Raw genomic sequence first — 18,468 nt, forward strand, 5'->3', positions numbered from 1 at the left:
GTTCCAGTAGTCAGCCTCTTTCTTAGACTCCCTGATACTCCTCAACCTACTCACCTCCTCCCTGTAATCTCCTGAACAAACTTTCTTTTAAACAGTAAACTTTATAGTTTCTTGAGTTTTGTCCCTTCCCTCTTCCCCTGTACTCCCATTCTCCTCATATAGATTAAGAAAAAGTCTAATTGTTTGCTGACTGTGTTGTAACAAATCATCTTTACTAGTCTTAGATTGACCCTTTTATTAGTGTGAATAATCACCTCTATCTCAACATATTTTTTGTTTAGAGATTTCTTTTGGAGGGTTTCTAGTGTGGTGCCAGTCACATTCCTTCTCCTCAGTAGTACATTTCAGAGGCAGTATATCCCCCAAGAATTTCTCCTGTGTTCATAAGGTCTTCCAGCAGGATTCCTTCTAAGCATGGGGTTTATTAATATGCTCGTGAATATTAATTTAGCATCTTGCTCCATCAGATTGCATGAGTTTGGGAAGAGTTATTGGACAGTATTCCTGAATAGAACAACCTTATTTTTAGTCTTGGAAAGGAAAAGGAGTCTTACAAATAGATGAAGGCTATAGCTGTCTACCTTTGCCCATCCTTTAGTGCTTTCTCTTGATTAATTAGAGTATATACTAAATTGAGTTTACAGTTACAGGAATTCATAGAATCATAGAATCATAGAATGGCTTAGGTTGGAAGGGACCTTTAAAGATCATCTAGTTCCACTGCCCCTGCTGTGGGCAGGGACATCTTTGACTAGAGCCCCATCCAACCTGACCTTGAACACTTCCAGGGAGGGGGTATCCACAACTTCTCTGGGCAGCCTGTTCCAGTGTCTCACCACCCTCATCGTGAAAAATTTCTTCTTTATATCCAATCTAAATCTACCCTCTTTCACTTTAAAACTGTTACCCCTTGTCCTGTCTCTATAGGCCTTGGTTAAAAGTCTCTCTTGTCTTTCTCATAAGCCCCCTTTATATATTGAAAGGCCGCAATAAGGTCTCCCTGGAGCCTTCTCTTCTCTAGGCTGAACAACCCCAAGTTTCTCAGCCTTTCCTCATAGGAGAGGTGTTCCAGGCCTCTGATCATCTTTGCAGCCCTCCTCTGGACCCGCTCCAACAGCTCCATGTCTTTCTTGTGCTGGGGCCCCAGAGCTGGATGCAGTACTCCAGGTGGGGTCTCACCAGGGCAGAGCAGAGGAGGAGAATCACCTCCCTCGACCTGCTGGCCACACTTCTTTTGATGCAGCCCAGGATATGGTTGGCTTTCTGGGCTGCAAGTGCACATTGCTGGCTCATATCAAATTTTTTGTCCACCAGTACCCCCAAGTCCTTCTCTGCAGGGCTGCTCCCAATCCATTCATCCCCCAGTCTGTATTGATAGTGGGGGTTGCCCTGACCCAGGTGCAGGACCTTGCACTTGGCCTTGTTGAACTTCATGAGATTCGCATGGGCCCACTCCTCAATCCTGTCAAGGTCCCTCTGGATGGCATCCCGTCCCTCAGGCATGTCAACCACACCACTCAGTTTGGTGTCATCTGCAAATTTGCTGAGAGTGCACTCGATCCCACTGTCTGTGTCATTGATGAAGATATTGAACAGTATCGGTCCCAATATGGACCCCTGAGGGACGCCTCTCGTCACTGGTCTCCATCCGGACATTGAACCATTGACTGCAACTCTTTGGATGCAGCCATCCAGCCAACTCCATATCCATTCCATCTAACAGTCCATCCATCAAACCCATTTCTCTCCAATTTAGAGACAAGGATCTTGTGGGGGACCATGTCTGAAGGCCTTACAGAAGTCCAGATAGATGACATCCGTAGCTCTTCCCTTGTCCACTGATGTAGTCACTCCATTGTAGGCAGCCACCAGATTAGTCAGGCACGATTTGCCCTTTGTGAAGCCATGTTGGCTCTCTCGAATCACCTCCCTGTCCTCCATGTTTTTGGACACGTCTTCCAGGAGGATCTGTTCCATGGTTTCCTGGGCACAGAGGTGAGGCTGACTGGTGGGTAGTTCATCTGATGGAATTATTCCTGAGAAAATGCTAATATATCATGTGACTATTTCCAACAGAAATCTGACCTCAAAGATACTGAAAAATAGTAATTCATGGCTGGAGGTGGGTGTTTGTTTGAAGTGCCTGCCCCATGTTTGTTCATGTTGAAAATGTTTCAAAACTTCATTTATTGAAAGTACATTCAGATAAGTTTTGATGGTCTGTCTTCATTAGGTGGCATAATTCTGGGAAATTCATTAAAGCTGAATGTTGAGTTACAAGATTTTGGTGAATGGGGTTATATTTAACTTCTTCAAGAGGGTTATTGGTTAAAACTACTCTTGTTTGTTTATTACATTTAGGAGTCTTGTCACTTTGCCTGATTTCTATATGAGAAAAACATGGGAAAATACAGAGCTAATTAGTCTATTCCTATTATCACGTTCTTCCTGTTTATTTTGTAATATGGACAAACAGTACCTTTGAAACTCTCTTTCAAGGGTATCATTAGCACCTTCATAGCCTGGTAACTTCCTTGAAGGCTGGCTGCAGTTTTGGCCCATGTCACACGAAATATATAATTCATTAAAAATAAGTACTTCTTTCTCAGCACTGACTAGGAAACAAAAGGTTTTCTTCTATTTCTGATCAGTGTGCAGATCACAAGTATGCTACGATACTTTAGCAGTTTTTTCTGATGTTAAGAGAGAGCTATTGTTAGCAGCTTGTTACACATACATTACTTTGGTAATACACCTTCTGTCTGTTGCTATAGCAACCCCACAGAAAATTACCTCAGCAGCCATTCAAATTCATTTTTAAAAAAGTAGTTATAGCTATAATTAACTTTTTAAACTTGGTTTGTAGTATAAATTTACTCAGACCTATGTTACTGGGGTTTTTTTAAAGTAATTTTATGCAATTTTCCTTTTTTTTTGTTCTTTTGTATAATGCTTAGCTGAATAAGTACCATTTGGGTGAGAGGTCATAACTACAATATGTCTCGTCAAAATAAGACATTTCTTAGCAGGTGGTAAAAATAAAATCATAGTGCCGTGTAGTTCTGCCCTAAATTGTTTGCACAGTTGCTGCTAACTGTATAACTGACTTCCCAGTAATAACTGTGATTATCTGGTTTTGGACTCCACCTTAAGACAATGGCCAGGATATTTCCAATATCCATATCCTTAGTATGGTTTTAAATTTTGAAGTTAATAAACTAAGAAAACATCTGGTTTTGGCAGTTGTTGGCAACACTTTTTGTGAAAGTTCATGTTTATGACAAGTTTCCTGGTTTGTTTGCAAGAGTACATGCATGTAGCAACTTCTAGTGTATACTGGAGAAGCAGTTGTGTCACAAAATCTGATTGCAGAATTTGTGCATGCATGTGTGCATGCAAGCTTCTAAGGGCTTACAATTTTATTTGGGTAGGGTTTTTTTTAGTTAGACCCTTATCCTAAAATCCCTCATGCATGCCTGTTATGTGCTTAAAATTTTTGTATGTGCACATGATTTGTTTGCCCACATGAGCAATGTATTTGTCAGTAGTTTGATTAGAACTGCAGTAGATGAGTGCTTAAAAGCCATGGTGAATTGTGTCTTTAATAAGTAATTATACAAAGAAATAATTAAAAATCTTCATTTTCTCATAGTATTCACTTTCACTTTTCATCCAGAGCAGTCTGAATTCAGACAGAGGCTCTCAAGACATTTCATGTAGCCCTATAATTTCATTGGGTGTCTTATAAATTAAATGTCTTCACAAGTCCTCTTCTAGTTGCAGATAAACCAGTGGAAGAGGTAACTCCATCCTGCTTCCCTGCTGGAGGTTACAGACTTCCCACACCCCAGTCTGTATCAGTCAAACGAGCTGGCTTAATTTGAACAATTTCCATAGTGTTTCTTTGCTATTCCAAATCATTTTCACAGCAATAGGTTATGGAGACATTGCACAAGTGCAACAGCTAGCAGCTAGGGGTGGACTGTGACTTTTGGGAAAAGGTACAGTGAGAAGCAGCTGGAGTAGGGATTTGGCCTGCACAGTTACAGTTGGAAAAGGTGTTTGATATTTTGATGTTTTTATTTAAAGTTGCTGCTTGTGCCAGTGTCAATACCAATGTGATTCCCATTACTGTTCTTTATAATATGCTCACTGTCACGACGCTGGGTGTCCTCAGGTGCCAGGAAGGAATATGTGGATTGAAACCAGCTCAAGCCTGTTGCTCTCCTCAAAATTCTTTTGCTAGTTGTTCAGTTCTTACACTCTATATTGGGCTGAGCCAAGTATACACTCCTCCCATGCTGGTCTGGCTAATTCAGAGAGATAGTCACACTCTCTTAATGAACTCAGGGAGAAACACACACCACCAGTTGATCCACTCAACTTGTTGATCCAACCCTTTGATATGAAGAAGCCTTGAATATAATTCACTGCAACAATAAAGACTTATAAACTATGATAAACCCTTTATTAGAGGGTTATCTAAGGTGAGGCCTCACCTTGAATATTGTGTGCAGTTCTGGGCCCCACAATTTAAGAAGGAATGTGTCTAGAGGAGGGCAACAAAGCTGGTGAAAGGGCTGGAAGGAATGTCCTATGAGGAGCAGCTAAGGACTCTGGGTTTGTCTAGTTTGGAGAAAAGGAGGCTGAGGGGCGACCTCATTGCTCTCTACAGCTTCCTGAGGAGGGGAAGTGGAGAGGGAGGTGCTGATCTCTTCTCCCTGGTATCCAGTGATAGGACATGTGGGAATGGCTCAAAGCTGCATCAGGGGAAGTTCAGACTAGGAAACATTTCTTTACTGAGAGGGTGGTCAAACACTGGAACAGGCTTCCTAGAGAGGTGGTCAATGCCCCAAGCCTGTCAGTGTTTAAGAGGCATTTGGACAACCTTAATAATATACTTTAACTTTTGGTTAGCCCTGAATTGGTCAGACAGTTGGACTAGATGATCCTTGTAGGTCTCTTCCAAGTGGAACTATTCTATTCTAAATAAATGAAATTCTAAATTTTCTGTGTTACCGTAACAGCTATAATAATGGTATTTGAAAATTGCGCTTGCTGGTAGTGTGTGTTTAAATAATAATGGCATTGCAGTTGTCTTTTCCTTTTTATGTAAATATTCACTTCTGTTCGTTTACACTTTCCATATTCTTGCTCAGCATTTTGAAATATTCTGTCAACCCAATAAGGAAGTTGTTTTAAAAAAATCAAACCATCACCCCATCCCTCCTAATGGAAAATGTCTTGGTTTTGTGTATGCAATTCTAGAGGCATAAAAGTATACTGTTATGCAGTTAATACAAAAGTCATTATAATGATATTGAGCATAAGTGTGTTGATTTTGTTCCACTGGCATTTTGGGAAGATTGTACATGACTAAAGAGAAACAATTAATTTCTGCTATTTTGCATAGTATTCAGATGTGGTACAAAGCAGTGGGTGCAAGTACAGCAGAAAGACCCTGATGTCAATCCCGATGATACACATGCTTACCCAATGATGATTTTTTTTTTAATTAATTATGTTATTTTGTATCAGAGGGGACGTGAGATTTAAAGAGAAATATAAGGAGATTTTATTGATTTTAGAGTATCTTGAAAGGAATTTTGTGTTGCTGATGCAGGCAAAGCTTTCAGTCTGATTTTCAGAAACATGTTTAATTCCCTCTAAGTTGATACAGGAATGGAAAGTTATATCTACTGATATGGTAACAGGAAGTGTGGCTAATCTCCTGCAAAAGTGTGAAATTAAGTAACATAAAATATGGTGATGAGAAGAAAGTTAAAATAAATCTCTGTTCCTTTACTTCAGAGCAAGAATGTACAAATTGCATTAAAATCTGAATTCCAGCCCAAGTAATTCTTCTACACAAATGTCTCTGTTAAAAAAACGAAACCAAAACAAAACAAAAATTTAAGAGGATGTGGTGGGTTGACGCCAGCCAGCAACTAAGCACCCACCTAGCTGCTCACTCACTTCTTCCCCAGAGGGATGGGGGAGAGAATCAGAAGAGCAAAAGTGAGAAAACTTATGGGTTGAGATAAAGACACTTTAATAAGTGAAGGAAAGAGTGGGGGGAAAACCCCCAAGTGATGCAAAGGCATTCACTCACCACTTCCCACAAGCAGATCAATGCACAGCCAGTCTCCAAGCAATGGCTACCTTGGAAAAGACCAAACCCCCAGTTTTTATTGCTGAGCATAATGTTATATGACATGGAATATCTCTCCGGTCGATTTGAGTCAGCTGTCCTGGCTATGTCGCCTCCCAGTCTCTTGCCCACCCCCAGCCTACTCCCTGGGGCAGCAGAGTGAGAAACAGAGAAGGCCTTGAAGCTGTACAAGCGCTGTTCAGGAATAGCTAAAACATTGGTGTGTTATCAACACTGTTTTAGTCACCAATCTAAAACACAGCACCATACCAGCTGCTATGAAGAAAGTTAACTCCATCCCATCCAGACCCAGTATAGTGGAAAAAGCTATTTTTATTTTAAAACAATTTATTGAATATTTTCTATATGCTCATGGCAGGAATATAAAAATAATAAAAGATTGAAAATAAGGTTGTGCAACAAAGAATTATTAGTCTTTTTTCATGAATACAGTGTTATATTTATTCATTAAGTTTTAAATTAGTGAGAAGGAAAAGTGGTAGGGGCTAAGTGTTGTCATTATTCAAAAACAAAAAATTGCAGGATGTATTCTAAATTGCTTTTGTTGCACTATAGATTCTGGTTGTGATTTGTTAGTAACAAAGCTTTTTTTTCAATAATTTTGTGCATACTATATGAATTTTTCTGTGAGGTACTCTTACTGGTTTTGACACTGTTTCCATGATTATGGGTTTGAATGCATAATTTAAGAGACTTTGTAGAGAGCCCTACATCCTTTAAACTGTTAAGTGAAGATATCCAGGGAAGGAAATAGGACTCTATGAGGTTGTGTAAGGATTCTGTATAGCCTCTAGAAGGTGCTACTGGTGAAATGAGTAAGAAGTTTTCTGTTTAGTACATGTGTAAGAGCAGAACTTGAGCAGAACTGAATGAGGATGAGGAAAAGATGTAATTTTAAAGGATAAATTAGTGCTTCTGGAACTTAATGACATCGGTGTTTTGTGCTAGGATACTAGCTAGGACACTTTGCTCTTTAAACAGTTTCCAGTAACACAAATGCGACATGACTATTTAATAATGTCCCTTTAAATTATTGTATTTCTAAAAAAGTCAGATGTGCACTACCGCATATCTTAGTAGTATGTCCACTATCCCAAGGATATTCAAAATTTTCATGGTGCAGAGGTACAATAACCAGGTTCACATATTGGAGACTACAGCTGAGGCTTTCCAAAGGAATGCAACAAGCAATTGTATGAATGGGTCACCTACAAATTTATTCTCTTAAAGCTCTCCTGCTTTAATGAATACCACTATAGCATGTAATGATCCACAGTGCTTCTTTGTACCCTTCTTTTTTTCTGAAATAAAGTCACAAAACAAACCCAATGTTTTTGGTGGGGTGGGACGGAAGAAGAGGCCAATTAGTGTTTCAGCATCTCTTTAGATTTCCTATTGTGGTGGTTATGGATTTATTATGGATTTCCCCCTCCCAGCAAATTGATGATCAGCTTATCCATTCTGCTTTTTGTATAAAACAACTAAGGGCAGATGAAACGCTCAGATTTTCAAGCCCTTTTTCCTATTGGCAAAAGCTAGTCACGGTTCTGAGAAAATATTTTCAGAGTAGTAACTTCTGGATATGAACATTTTTCTGAGATATATGGTTCAATACATCTTTATGAATATGTGTAATATTTTCACATTTAAAATTTACTATCAGTTTAATCTTTCATGAATAAAATCATAGTGAGGAAAATTTGATAATATTTTTGGCTCCCTCCCAGAGTTAACAAATTAATTCTTCTGTATTTTTGCTGTAAAGTAGAACTCAAATCTCTTTGTTTCTGTCATTGTTCATAACAATTTACTTTCACTATTGCATAACAAATCATTCAGAGTATCTAGAAGTAGTCTAATTATTTCTTGTGTGGATTTATTTAAAAAAGAACACCTTGAATAATAACTATGAAGAATACATTCAGAGCTTAGTGATATTTAATGATTTGATAAATTGCAAGGAGTACATTGCTACCCTCCCCTGGAATGAATCAGGGCAGCCTTAGGTTATCTTACCAGTAGCTAACTCTGACCAACTAGGTCATTCTTCTGCTTGGAAGTAATCAAATACACAAAAACTTAATTTCCTGCAGCAGTCTTTTTCCCAGACATCTACCCTGGGGAGAGCCCAAGCTGCCTGGTGCACTGAATTCATGGAATGTGCGACTCCTGGACCCAAACAGGCTATCACACATTGGTATATTATCCCTTCTTCTTTGAAGCATCTCTTATGAAAGTTAATTAAAACCTCCAGTGCACTGCTGCTTTATACTTGAAAATCACCATTAAGCAATAGCAAAAGAATTGTGTGTTGTAGTTGACAAGCCCTTACAAGCAATTTTATTGCAGTTTCAGATTATTTGCTAACTGACTGGGATGTATTTCATGTACTGCAGGCTTATTAACTTGATCAGAAGTTTCAGTCTGGATGCAGGAATTTCAGGTGCAGAGTTTTTTAATTTGTCAGTGTGGGGTTTTTTTCTTTTATGTCTGAAGAGTGCCATTTATCCTCCTACCATTTCAAAACTGATAATTAATAGTTCACTATCACTTGGGAGTTTCATGTTTATCTATCCTTTGTAGACATTGCAGAGTAATTATCAAGAAATATGTTATAGTTTCAGATAAAATTATAGTCTTATATTTCTTACACATTTTATCATATTATTTGTCTTTAAATTAACCAGAATTGAATAACTGAAAATTTTGAATTGTTGGTGATTCAACATGTGAAAACCAGGTAAATTTATATGAAAATCATAATAATCATGCTCTCCTTTTGTAGAATTTACTTGAAGCTATGAAAATGACTAGGAAGGGAGAATGGAGCACTCCTTTATATTTCCTTCCCTCTTTTATGTCAATATTGCTCTTTTTCTGTTGCACTTCTTTCTATGCCACATCCCATTTCTTTTCCCAAGTCTTCCTTTCTCTTTTCCTCAGTGGGATTATGGTATCACTGTCTTGCATTCCTGTTGTTTCTCCCCATCTATAGTTACCTTAACGACTTGGACCGCATAGCAGATTTGGCCTATCTGCCAACTCAGCAAGATGTGCTTAGAGTTCGAGTCCCAACAACAGGGATCATTGAATATCCATTCGACTTACAAAGTGTCATTTTCAGGTAGAAAAAAAAGTTTAACACCCATTTGCTTTGTTGCTTTGTTTCTTTTGTTTCTTTTTACATTAGTAATACTGTGTATAGGATATTGGTTAAAAGTACAAATTACTCAATGTTTTTAAAATTCGAGCTTGTTCATTTTATTTTCATGGTTTTGTCCATATATGATTAGCAGCTGTTGTTAAAGATGTCAAGAGGATGAGAGACAAACAGACTTGTCTTTTTCTGAAGGTAGTTATTATTGATGGAAAAACTGTAAGTCATTTTTCAATAAAATATCAGTTTTATTATGAATAATAAATTATGAAATGTAAAGGTACCACTTCTGTACTTGATTTTTAGAGAGAAGTGACAATTTGTAAGTTTAATACTACTCCTACAAATAATTTTCCCCACAGCTCATTTTGAGTGCAAATACAATTGCTTAAAGAATAACTATGCAATTACAATTTCAAGTTAGACACCGGAGTGTCTAGTTACATTGAGATCCATAATGAATTTGGAGTACACTCTGCCAGCAAATTTGAGTTTTTATTTTGACTATTAACAACTTTAGTAAATACAGATTGTGTTTTATTTATACTCTTAAAATTAGGCAGCCTTGACAAGTTTGGAATTTTGAGAAGTTTGGAATTCTGGCTGGTAATTTCTTGGGAGAAAGGCAGGCCACCAACTTCATTCTGTGGACATGTGTTTCTGCTGAATATACAGGGCATACATTCTAGAATTGTGGCTCAGAATGATGAGAGTTTTGAATATCAGAAATTTGAAGGCTTTGAGACCCATAATAATTCAAATTCAGAAAGCACATCAGACTAAAAAGCAAATACAATAACATTTACTTATAACAGATTCCATTAGTCTTCAATACAAATGGTAAAATATTTAAGAAAAACAAACCAAATTGTGTTTTCAACTAAATTCTTGAATTCAATGTTCCATATGTGATTGTATGTTTATCTGCTAAGGTATTTGTGGAGTTGATGTGATCATTGTTAATTTTGCAGAATGGTGGATGTAGGAGGCCAACGATCGGAAAGAAGAAAATGGATACATTGCTTTGAAAATGTCACATCTATCATGTTCCTAGTAGCTCTTAGTGAATATGATCAAGTGCTTGTGGAGTCAGACAATGAGGTAAGCAAGCATCAGCATAAATCACCAGTTTTTAAGAAAAAATGATTTCACTAAAATTAATTTTAAATTTTACATATTATTTAAAATTTGATTAAAGCACAAGTTTGTAGAGAGCTTCAGTAGAAATGTGTGTGTTTTTACATAATTATTTGGATATTAAATTTGTTGGACCAGTAAAGTATAATGATAGATTGAATACTTCATGCTAAACAGCAAAACTCAAAGTTGTTAGTTCTTTTAAGACATTTTCAAAGCAGACTGGCTTGTCCAGTCCTGGCTGTTTTCCAAATGTCTACCAGCAGTCATATGCAACTACATGTAATGAAATGAGAAGTTCTACAGGGATTAAGAGGCTAATCCTCAAATAATATGACACAAACTGATCTCCTCCATGGAGGGTCAGTGGAACCTATCTATTTTGTGTTAGGTGTGGAATAGTTGACTAGATAAATGTTCTTATTGTAGCTATTTGCATAGTTAGTGTTGCGTAGCAGAGCCATAAAAATAGACAGTAGGAATTAAAATAAAATTCATAGGTTCTTTGCTAGAACAGACCCTAAAGTAGTAAACTTCATTCCATCAACTTAAAGTATAGGATTTATATTAGCTTATATTTTCTACTTGTATTGCTGTTTCAAAGAATAAAAGAAGAAAGAAACTTGTGAGTGGTAATGTATGAACTAAGCAGGCAAAATGCAGTAGTACCCATCATTTTGTATACAGTTTTACGAAGTAGGGGTGGAATTTAATATTTGGATTTTTTTCTTTCATAAAGACTATTCCCATTATTCATCAAACTTACTCACCAGCACTGTTCTATGCAAATTTTTAACATTCATTTACAGAAGTTAGATGAAAAAAACACTTTAATGTTCTTCATGACTGTGTATATGTTGATTTCATTGTTTAAGAGAACGGTTGACATAGCAAGGTGAAACAGATGTCCCTAGACAGTCATGATTGTATTCTCAACTTTCTTCAGTATTAATTTTTTTAAGAAAGACTGGGAGCTCTGAAAGCTTTTAAATTTATACTTTTCCCATAAAAGAAAGAAATCTCATTACATTATTTATATCATCAACCATCTCCTTAAAAAGTACAGCTGTTACAAAGAAGAAATTTTCAGTTGCTTATATAGTGAATACATCTTGTTATTTATTTTTGTATTCTTTTAGCTTGGCGGGTATCAGAATGTTTTTATTTTGTTTTGTAAGACATATATCTTTGATGTTGTGGTCCAAACAGTAATAGAGTCTGACAACACGTTATAAAACAAAGCTTTAGTGAGGAAGTAAGAAAGATGAGCAACAATTCCACAATATAGCGACTCACCCAATCACCGATAGTGAACACAGGATCATAAGCGATGCCATGGCTATGTTAGACTGCCAGGGACATTTGGTGTCTGAGTCCTCTGGCAGAAACAGCCAATTGTGCAAATGCCTTTTGAATGTGGAGAAGAGTTGTGACAATGTAGGTCAGGGGGCAGGGTGTTGGCAGTCTGTCTAAGCTGCCAATATTGGTCAAGGGGCAGGGTATCAGGAGGCAGGGTGTCACTTCTACCCCTTGATTCTCTCAAATGATCACTTGACATGGAGTTATAGGCTAGGGTGTTATTTTGGCGGGTTTTTAGTTATATAATAAGCTAGGTGAGGTTGATGCTCCAACACCTGCAGGTTATAAGTTACATAGTCAGAGGTTGAAAGCTGGTGCATCATGAGATCAGTGCCTATTGCCGGGGTCTGAGTAGCCACAGTGCCTGTCATCTGGGTTAGAATAGCCGCAGTGCCTGTCGCCAGGGTTTGAGTAGCCGCAGTGCTTGTCACCAGGGTTGGAGTAGCCGCAGTGCCTGTCGCCAGAGTTTGAGTAGCCGTGGTACCTGTCACAGGGGTCGATCTTTGGGTGGTATTCTTAAATAGTTGTGTAACCCTAAACAAAACCTGAACCAAATTCAGGATTCCTAGCAATAGGACCATGCTGGTTTTAACATCCCAAAGATATTCAAAATTTTCAAAATTCTCAAACGCTATTGTAATTAGCCTGGCGGAGAAGGGGAAGATGTGGGAAGATGTCTCCTCCATAGGTTGGCTTCCCAAGGAGAAAAGGTTAAAAGTGTAATTATTAATAGTTTCCGCTAGATGGCTCTCGAAGTACAGAGGTGACGGCAATGCTGAGTACAAATACCAGACTAGTTTCACGACCAGCAATTCTATCATATCATAAGCCAGTGTTACAAAGTACAACAACATGATAACTCTAGCCCAGTTCCCACAAGCAATAAACAGCACAACAGGGAGCATATACTGCAAGTAAGGTATTACATAACACAACTTTAAGAACAAGCATACCAACTTTTGAGAGCAGTCAACATTGTGACCAGCGACTATTGAACTAATATAATAAATGCTTATAAAAAATTTGTTCTAATGTGTTCCAGTCAGATCTGTCGTTATCTCAACCTGTTGTGCCCCACGTTGGGCACCAAAAAAGGACTGGCGTGGTTTAACCCCAACTGGCAACTAGGCACCATGCAGCCACTTGCCCCACCCCAGTGGGATAGGGAGGAGAATCGGGGGAAAAAAAAAGTAAAACTCGTAGGTTGAGATAAGAACAGTTTCATAATTGAAATAAAATTAATAATAATAATAATAATGATGATGATGATGATGATGATGAAAAGGAAGATAACAAAAAGAGAGTGATAAAACCCGAGAAAGACAAGTGATGCACAATGCAGTTGCTCACCACCTCCTGATCAATGCCCAGGCAGTCCCCAAGCAGCGATTGGCCCCTAACGGCCAACTCCCCCCAGTTATATACTGAGCATGACGTCCTATGGTATGGAATATCCCTTTGTCTAGTTCAGGTCTGCTGTCCTGGCTATACTCCCTCCCAGCTTCTTGTGCACCTCCTCGCTGGCAGAGCATGGGAAACTGAAAAATCCTTGACTTAGGATAAACGCTACTTAGCAACAGCTAAAACATCAGTGTCTTATCAAAATTATTCTCATACTAAATCCAAAATACAGCTCTGTACCAGCTACTAGGAAGAAAATTAACTCTGTCCCAGCCAAAACCAGGACAGGTGGGTACCATAGAATCACCTCTATCAACTGTCAGTTGCGCAGGCATCTGGGAGGTGATTACTACGGCATCTTCCCAATTGCTACAAGAGAGGCTGTGAAAGAGAATACAACCAGCATCCACTTATATCTAGTGGCCCCAACCTGGGTCAGGGACTGGCTTGACCATGACTGGGAAAATGCTTTACAGCACAATCTACAACCCCATCCACTGATATGAAACAAAACACAAACAATGACAATAAACAAGATAATTACAAAAAATATAGCCAAACTCTTTTGACAACTACCCTGACATCTGGGAACCAAGACGTAAGCCATGACCGCAATTCACCAATCAATATTTTCGGTTGCCACCTGATGCAAGGGCTTTAGTTGTTCCTGGATTTTCTTAAGGTTGGTCTCAATGCGTAGATCTTGGTTGACATAGACACAGTAGGTAGTGTTTACTAACGTGCAAATGCCACCTTGCGTGGCCAGCAAGTACTCTGAGGCTAGTGGTTTTGAATGGTAGTCTGTAATACTATAGCAACTTCTTGCTGCAGTGCTTGGATGGCATTGGTTGTTATGTTTTCTATATTTTCTAGGGTAGCAGAGAGATTGATGATTGCTTTCTCCAGCTCAGAAACCCCTAGCCAAGGAAGGAGGGTCTGGGCAAACTGGTGAAATCTGGATCCTCATTCTACCAAAGGGTTAATACCACACCGATGTCGCAGGGCATCAGCGTAATTGCAGACATGAGTCACGGAGCGGTTTTCTTCAACATGCATCCTAGGCACTATTAGTCCGGGTGTGCGGGTCCCCTCTCACTCCATGGGAGGGTTTTCATAGCACAGCTGCTGCACAGCCAGTATAGGCTGGGGGCACCTATTGTGCTAAGGTCACGGCAGCAAGTGGTGTCTTTCAGGCAATTGTCAATATTGGCATGGTAGGTTTGCATGGTGTAGGATGGACCCTGCCGCATGGTTTGTAGTTGATCATGGGACAGAGCATAGCCCATAAAGTTCTGGAGGACGTAGAATTCTGATCCATTCTTTACCAAGGCGGCAGTGGGTAGTTGGTGTTTGAGAGATTAGCCCAAATAGAGTAATATCTGACAAAAATTTTAGGTGCATGGCCCAACAATTCTACCAATACCAGCATTCCCACCACAGGAACCCCTTGGTGCCCAGATGCAGGATGTTGTGTACAAATCCAACAATCAGTTCCCTTTCTGACATTTGCCAGCGCCTGAGATGTGAGAATTAACAAGTTAGGATCCCAACCAGCAAGGCCCTGGTGGACTGTCCCTAAGAACAGTATCCACAGCATATTCAAAAGAGGGGCTTGCTTGGAATAAATGACGGTAGTACAAGTAAAACAACTACAATAAACAGCAATATAGCAGGAGGAGTTTTACAGATTGTTGTGGTTGAGATAAAGACAGTTTAATATGTAAAGCAAAAACTGTGCATGCAAGCAAAGCAAAATAAGGAATTCATTCACTACTTCCCATTGACGATGGCAGATGTTTAGACATTTCCAGGAAAGCAGGGCTTCATCACGTGTTAACAGTTACTTGGGAAGACAAATGTCATAACGCCAAATGTCCCCCTCCCGTCCTCCTTCCCCCAGTTTCTTGTGCACCTCAGCCTACTCAGTGGCGGGGCAGTGTGAGAAGCAGAATAGGCCTTGATGCTGTACAAGCACTGCTCAGCAATAACTAAAACATCCCTATGTTATCAACACTGTTTTGGTCATAAATCCAAAACATAGCACCATATGAATGCTATGAAGAAAATTAACTTTATCCCAGCCAAAACCAGTACACAGATCAGTCCATTCGTCGAGGGTGGTCCAGTAGTTGGGCTGAGTCAGCAACTCCGGGCTCATCATGGGCATTATCACTTCCTGAAATACAAAATCACAGTCTGTGATCCAACGATGAGATTTGGGCCCTGGTGTCCACAACTGAGTGCCGGTCATTCACGACAACTTCTAATCAGGGCTAGGACATAGGGTATGCAAAAAGGTCTGCTGGGAAACAGAACTAGGAGGCGATCTCCGTCTGGTGGTGGACACCCACCCACCAGTTCTCAGGCAGCACCTTAGAGAGAGGAAGGAGGGGCTGAAGGTGAGGCACTGCAAGGCTCACAGGGAAGGGGCAGGGGGCAGGGCATGGTGTCCAGGTCATCTGGCAGCAACAGCCAATCGTGCAAATGCCTTTTGAATGTGAGTAAGAGTTGCACTGCCCCTTGGCTCCACCAATGGTTCTGTGATTTGAGAGAATCATACCTCACATGAATAATGTGGGTGGCACCCTGCCTACGCTGCCAATGTCAGTCAGGGGGCAGGGTGTTGGCAGTCTGTCTACGCTGCCAATATTGGTCAGGGGGCAGGGTGTCAGGAGGTAGGGTGTCACATGTGATGTTAAATATTTTTCTCAGTGTATTGATCTAACAGAATCACACTACCAGTACTGTGTTTTTAACTAGAGCCCAAGTATGGAACATGGAGTGGAACATGAATGACACAAGGAAAAATAGTAATGCAAATAGCTTGCAGCATAAAATGCATCCTGCTTAATGGGGTAGAGAGAGATGAATTTAAGACTGTAATGTGTGCTATAAATAGGCTCCTAGTCTTTGTGAACATTTTGGTTGCTGGTAAATGTAAATAAAAATACATTGAAATAGTCTTTTTAGGAGGAGATTAAAGGGAAACCTCACTTTCACAATTTTGCATGGATGTTAGTGTGTTAAATTATTTATAACTTGGCCATCTTCTTTAGAAGATGGAAGAATATCTTCCTGGGCTTTCAGAGTATACAGTCATGTGAACACTTTTAGCTGATAACAACAAAGGACATGTTGCGAACATATTGACTGAACATTTCCCTTCTGTCTTGGGCTCTCCTACTACCTTGAAATGACTGAAGTAATATTATTCCATGCCTTTTTTCAACTCTTATGAAAAAGAACTTACTCATAAAGCTGTCTTGATTTTTTCAAGTTTTCACTTTCAAAACAAAACGTTTTGGAGGTAAACGTGGAGGTAAAAGTTCTAAAACTCCTCTTTGTCTTGAAGATGGTTCTTCCACCTCACTGCTAAACTATTTATGTTCCTTATTAACATCAGTGAAAAACTTTTGAAACTTTTTGTTTTTCAGTTTGGAATATGTTCATAACTGTAATTCAAAGCATTTTTTCAAGTCATACGTACAGAAACTTGTACATTCCAGCAGCCTTAGGCCTGCGTTCCTCTGGCTCTTGGGTGGATCCAGCCTGTCTTGGAGTTAAGCACCCATCTGGGCAGCTTAGTTTTGGCTTTCAGTAAGCTGTATCCTGTCTATTAGACTGTTGTGAGACAGGTTAGTTTTACCCTACTGATGATGTGTTGTTGCAATAGTAATCCTGTTCAGTACGAGAGGAACCGCAGATTCAGACCCCTGGCGCATGCGTTTGGCTGAGGAGCCACTGGTGCGAGGCTACCATCTGCGGGCTTATGACGGAATGCCTCTAGAGTCAGAATCCCGCCTAGACCGTAGCGATACTGCAGCGCCACTGGCACCTCGGTGGGCTTGCGACAGCCGGCTGGCGGGCCCAGTGCGAAGCGCCGCTCGTGATCGGTCGGGACTGGAGGGGTGGGCAGATGCAGCGCTGCCTCTCCCCTGTCACATACTGCATGATCGTGGGGCACTTGGCGCTAAATCATTCGTAGACGACCTGATTCTGGGTCAGGGTTTCGTACATAGCAGAGCTGCTCCCTCGCTGCGATCTATTGAGAATCAGCCCTTGACACAAGCTTTTGTAAAGAATAAAAAAGCAAAAATTAAAAAATTAAAAATTGCACCCATTTTTAAAAAGGGTAGAAAGGAGGACCCTGGGAACTACTGACCTGTCAGCCTCACCTCTGTGCCCAGGAAGATCATGGAACAGATCCTCCTAGAAGCTACGTTAAGGCACATGGAGGACAGGGAGGTGATTCGAGATAGCCAGCATGGCTTCACCAAGGGCAAATCATGCCTGACTAATTCGGTGGCTGCCTACGATGGAGTGACTACGTCAGTGGACAAGGGAAGAGCTACGGATGTCATCTATCTGGACTTCTGTAAGGCCTTCAGACACGGTCCCCCACAAGATCCTTGTCTCTAAATTGGAGAGAAATGGGTTTGATGGATGGACTGTTAGATGGATAAGGAATTGGCTGGATGGTCGCATCCAGAGAGTAGTGGTCAACGGCTCAGTGTCCGGATGAAGACCAGTGATGAATGGTGTCCCTCAGGGAACCAGTGCTGTTTAATATCTTCATCAATGACACAGACAGTGGGATCGAGTGCACTCTCAGCAAATTTGCAGATGACACCAAACTGAGTGGTGCGGTTGACATGCCTGAGGGATGGGATGCCATCCAGAGGGACCTGGACAAGCTTGAGAAGTTGGCCCATGTGAACCTCATGAGGTTCAACAAGGCCAAGTGCAAGGTCCTGCACCTGGGTCAGGGCAATCCCCACTATCAATACAGGCTGGGGGATGAATGGATTGGGAGCAGCCCTGCGGAGAGGGACTTAGGGTACTGGTGGATGAAAAACTGGACATTGTTGTCCTAAAATGTTTTGGGAGGCAGGGTCGATCTGCTTGAGGGTAGGGAGGCTCTACAAAGAGATCTGGACAGGCTGGATCGATGGGCTGAGGCCAATCGTATGAAGTTCAACAAGGCCAAGTGCCGGGTCCTGCACTTCGGTCACGGCAACTCCATGCAGCGCTACAGGCTTGGGGAAGAGTGGCTGGAAAGCTGCCCGGCAGAGAAAGACCTGGGGGTGCTGGTTGACAGCTGGCTGAACATGAGCCAGCAGTGTGCCCAGGTGGCCAAGAAGGCCAATCGCCTCCTAGCCTGTATCAGAAATAGTGTGGCCAGCAGGAACAGGGAGGTGGTTGTTCCCCTGTACTCAGCACTGGTGAGGCCGCACCTCGAGTA

General features: G+C 40.5%; 1 protein-coding gene across 2 annotated transcripts in view; it reads left to right on the forward strand.

Annotated features, from left to right (window-relative positions):
• Positions 1-18,468, forward strand: part of LOC121232877 (guanine nucleotide-binding protein G(q) subunit alpha) — a 129,231-nt gene that overhangs the window by 85,309 nt on the left and 25,454 nt on the right. For both annotated transcript variants that reach the window (XM_041121378.1, XM_041121379.1), the window contains 2 exons: positions 9,168-9,296; positions 10,301-10,430. In XM_041121378.1, coding sequence (XP_040977312.1) covers positions 9,168-9,296; positions 10,301-10,430 — 259 coding nt within the window. The remainder of the gene's footprint in view (positions 1-9,167; positions 9,297-10,300; positions 10,431-18,468) is intronic.

The sequence above is a fragment of the Aquila chrysaetos genome (assembly GCF_900496995.4).
Source record: "Aquila chrysaetos chrysaetos chromosome W unlocalized genomic scaffold, bAquChr1.4 W_unloc_1, whole genome shotgun sequence".
Lineage (NCBI taxonomy): Eukaryota > Metazoa > Chordata > Aves > Accipitriformes > Accipitridae > Aquila > Aquila chrysaetos.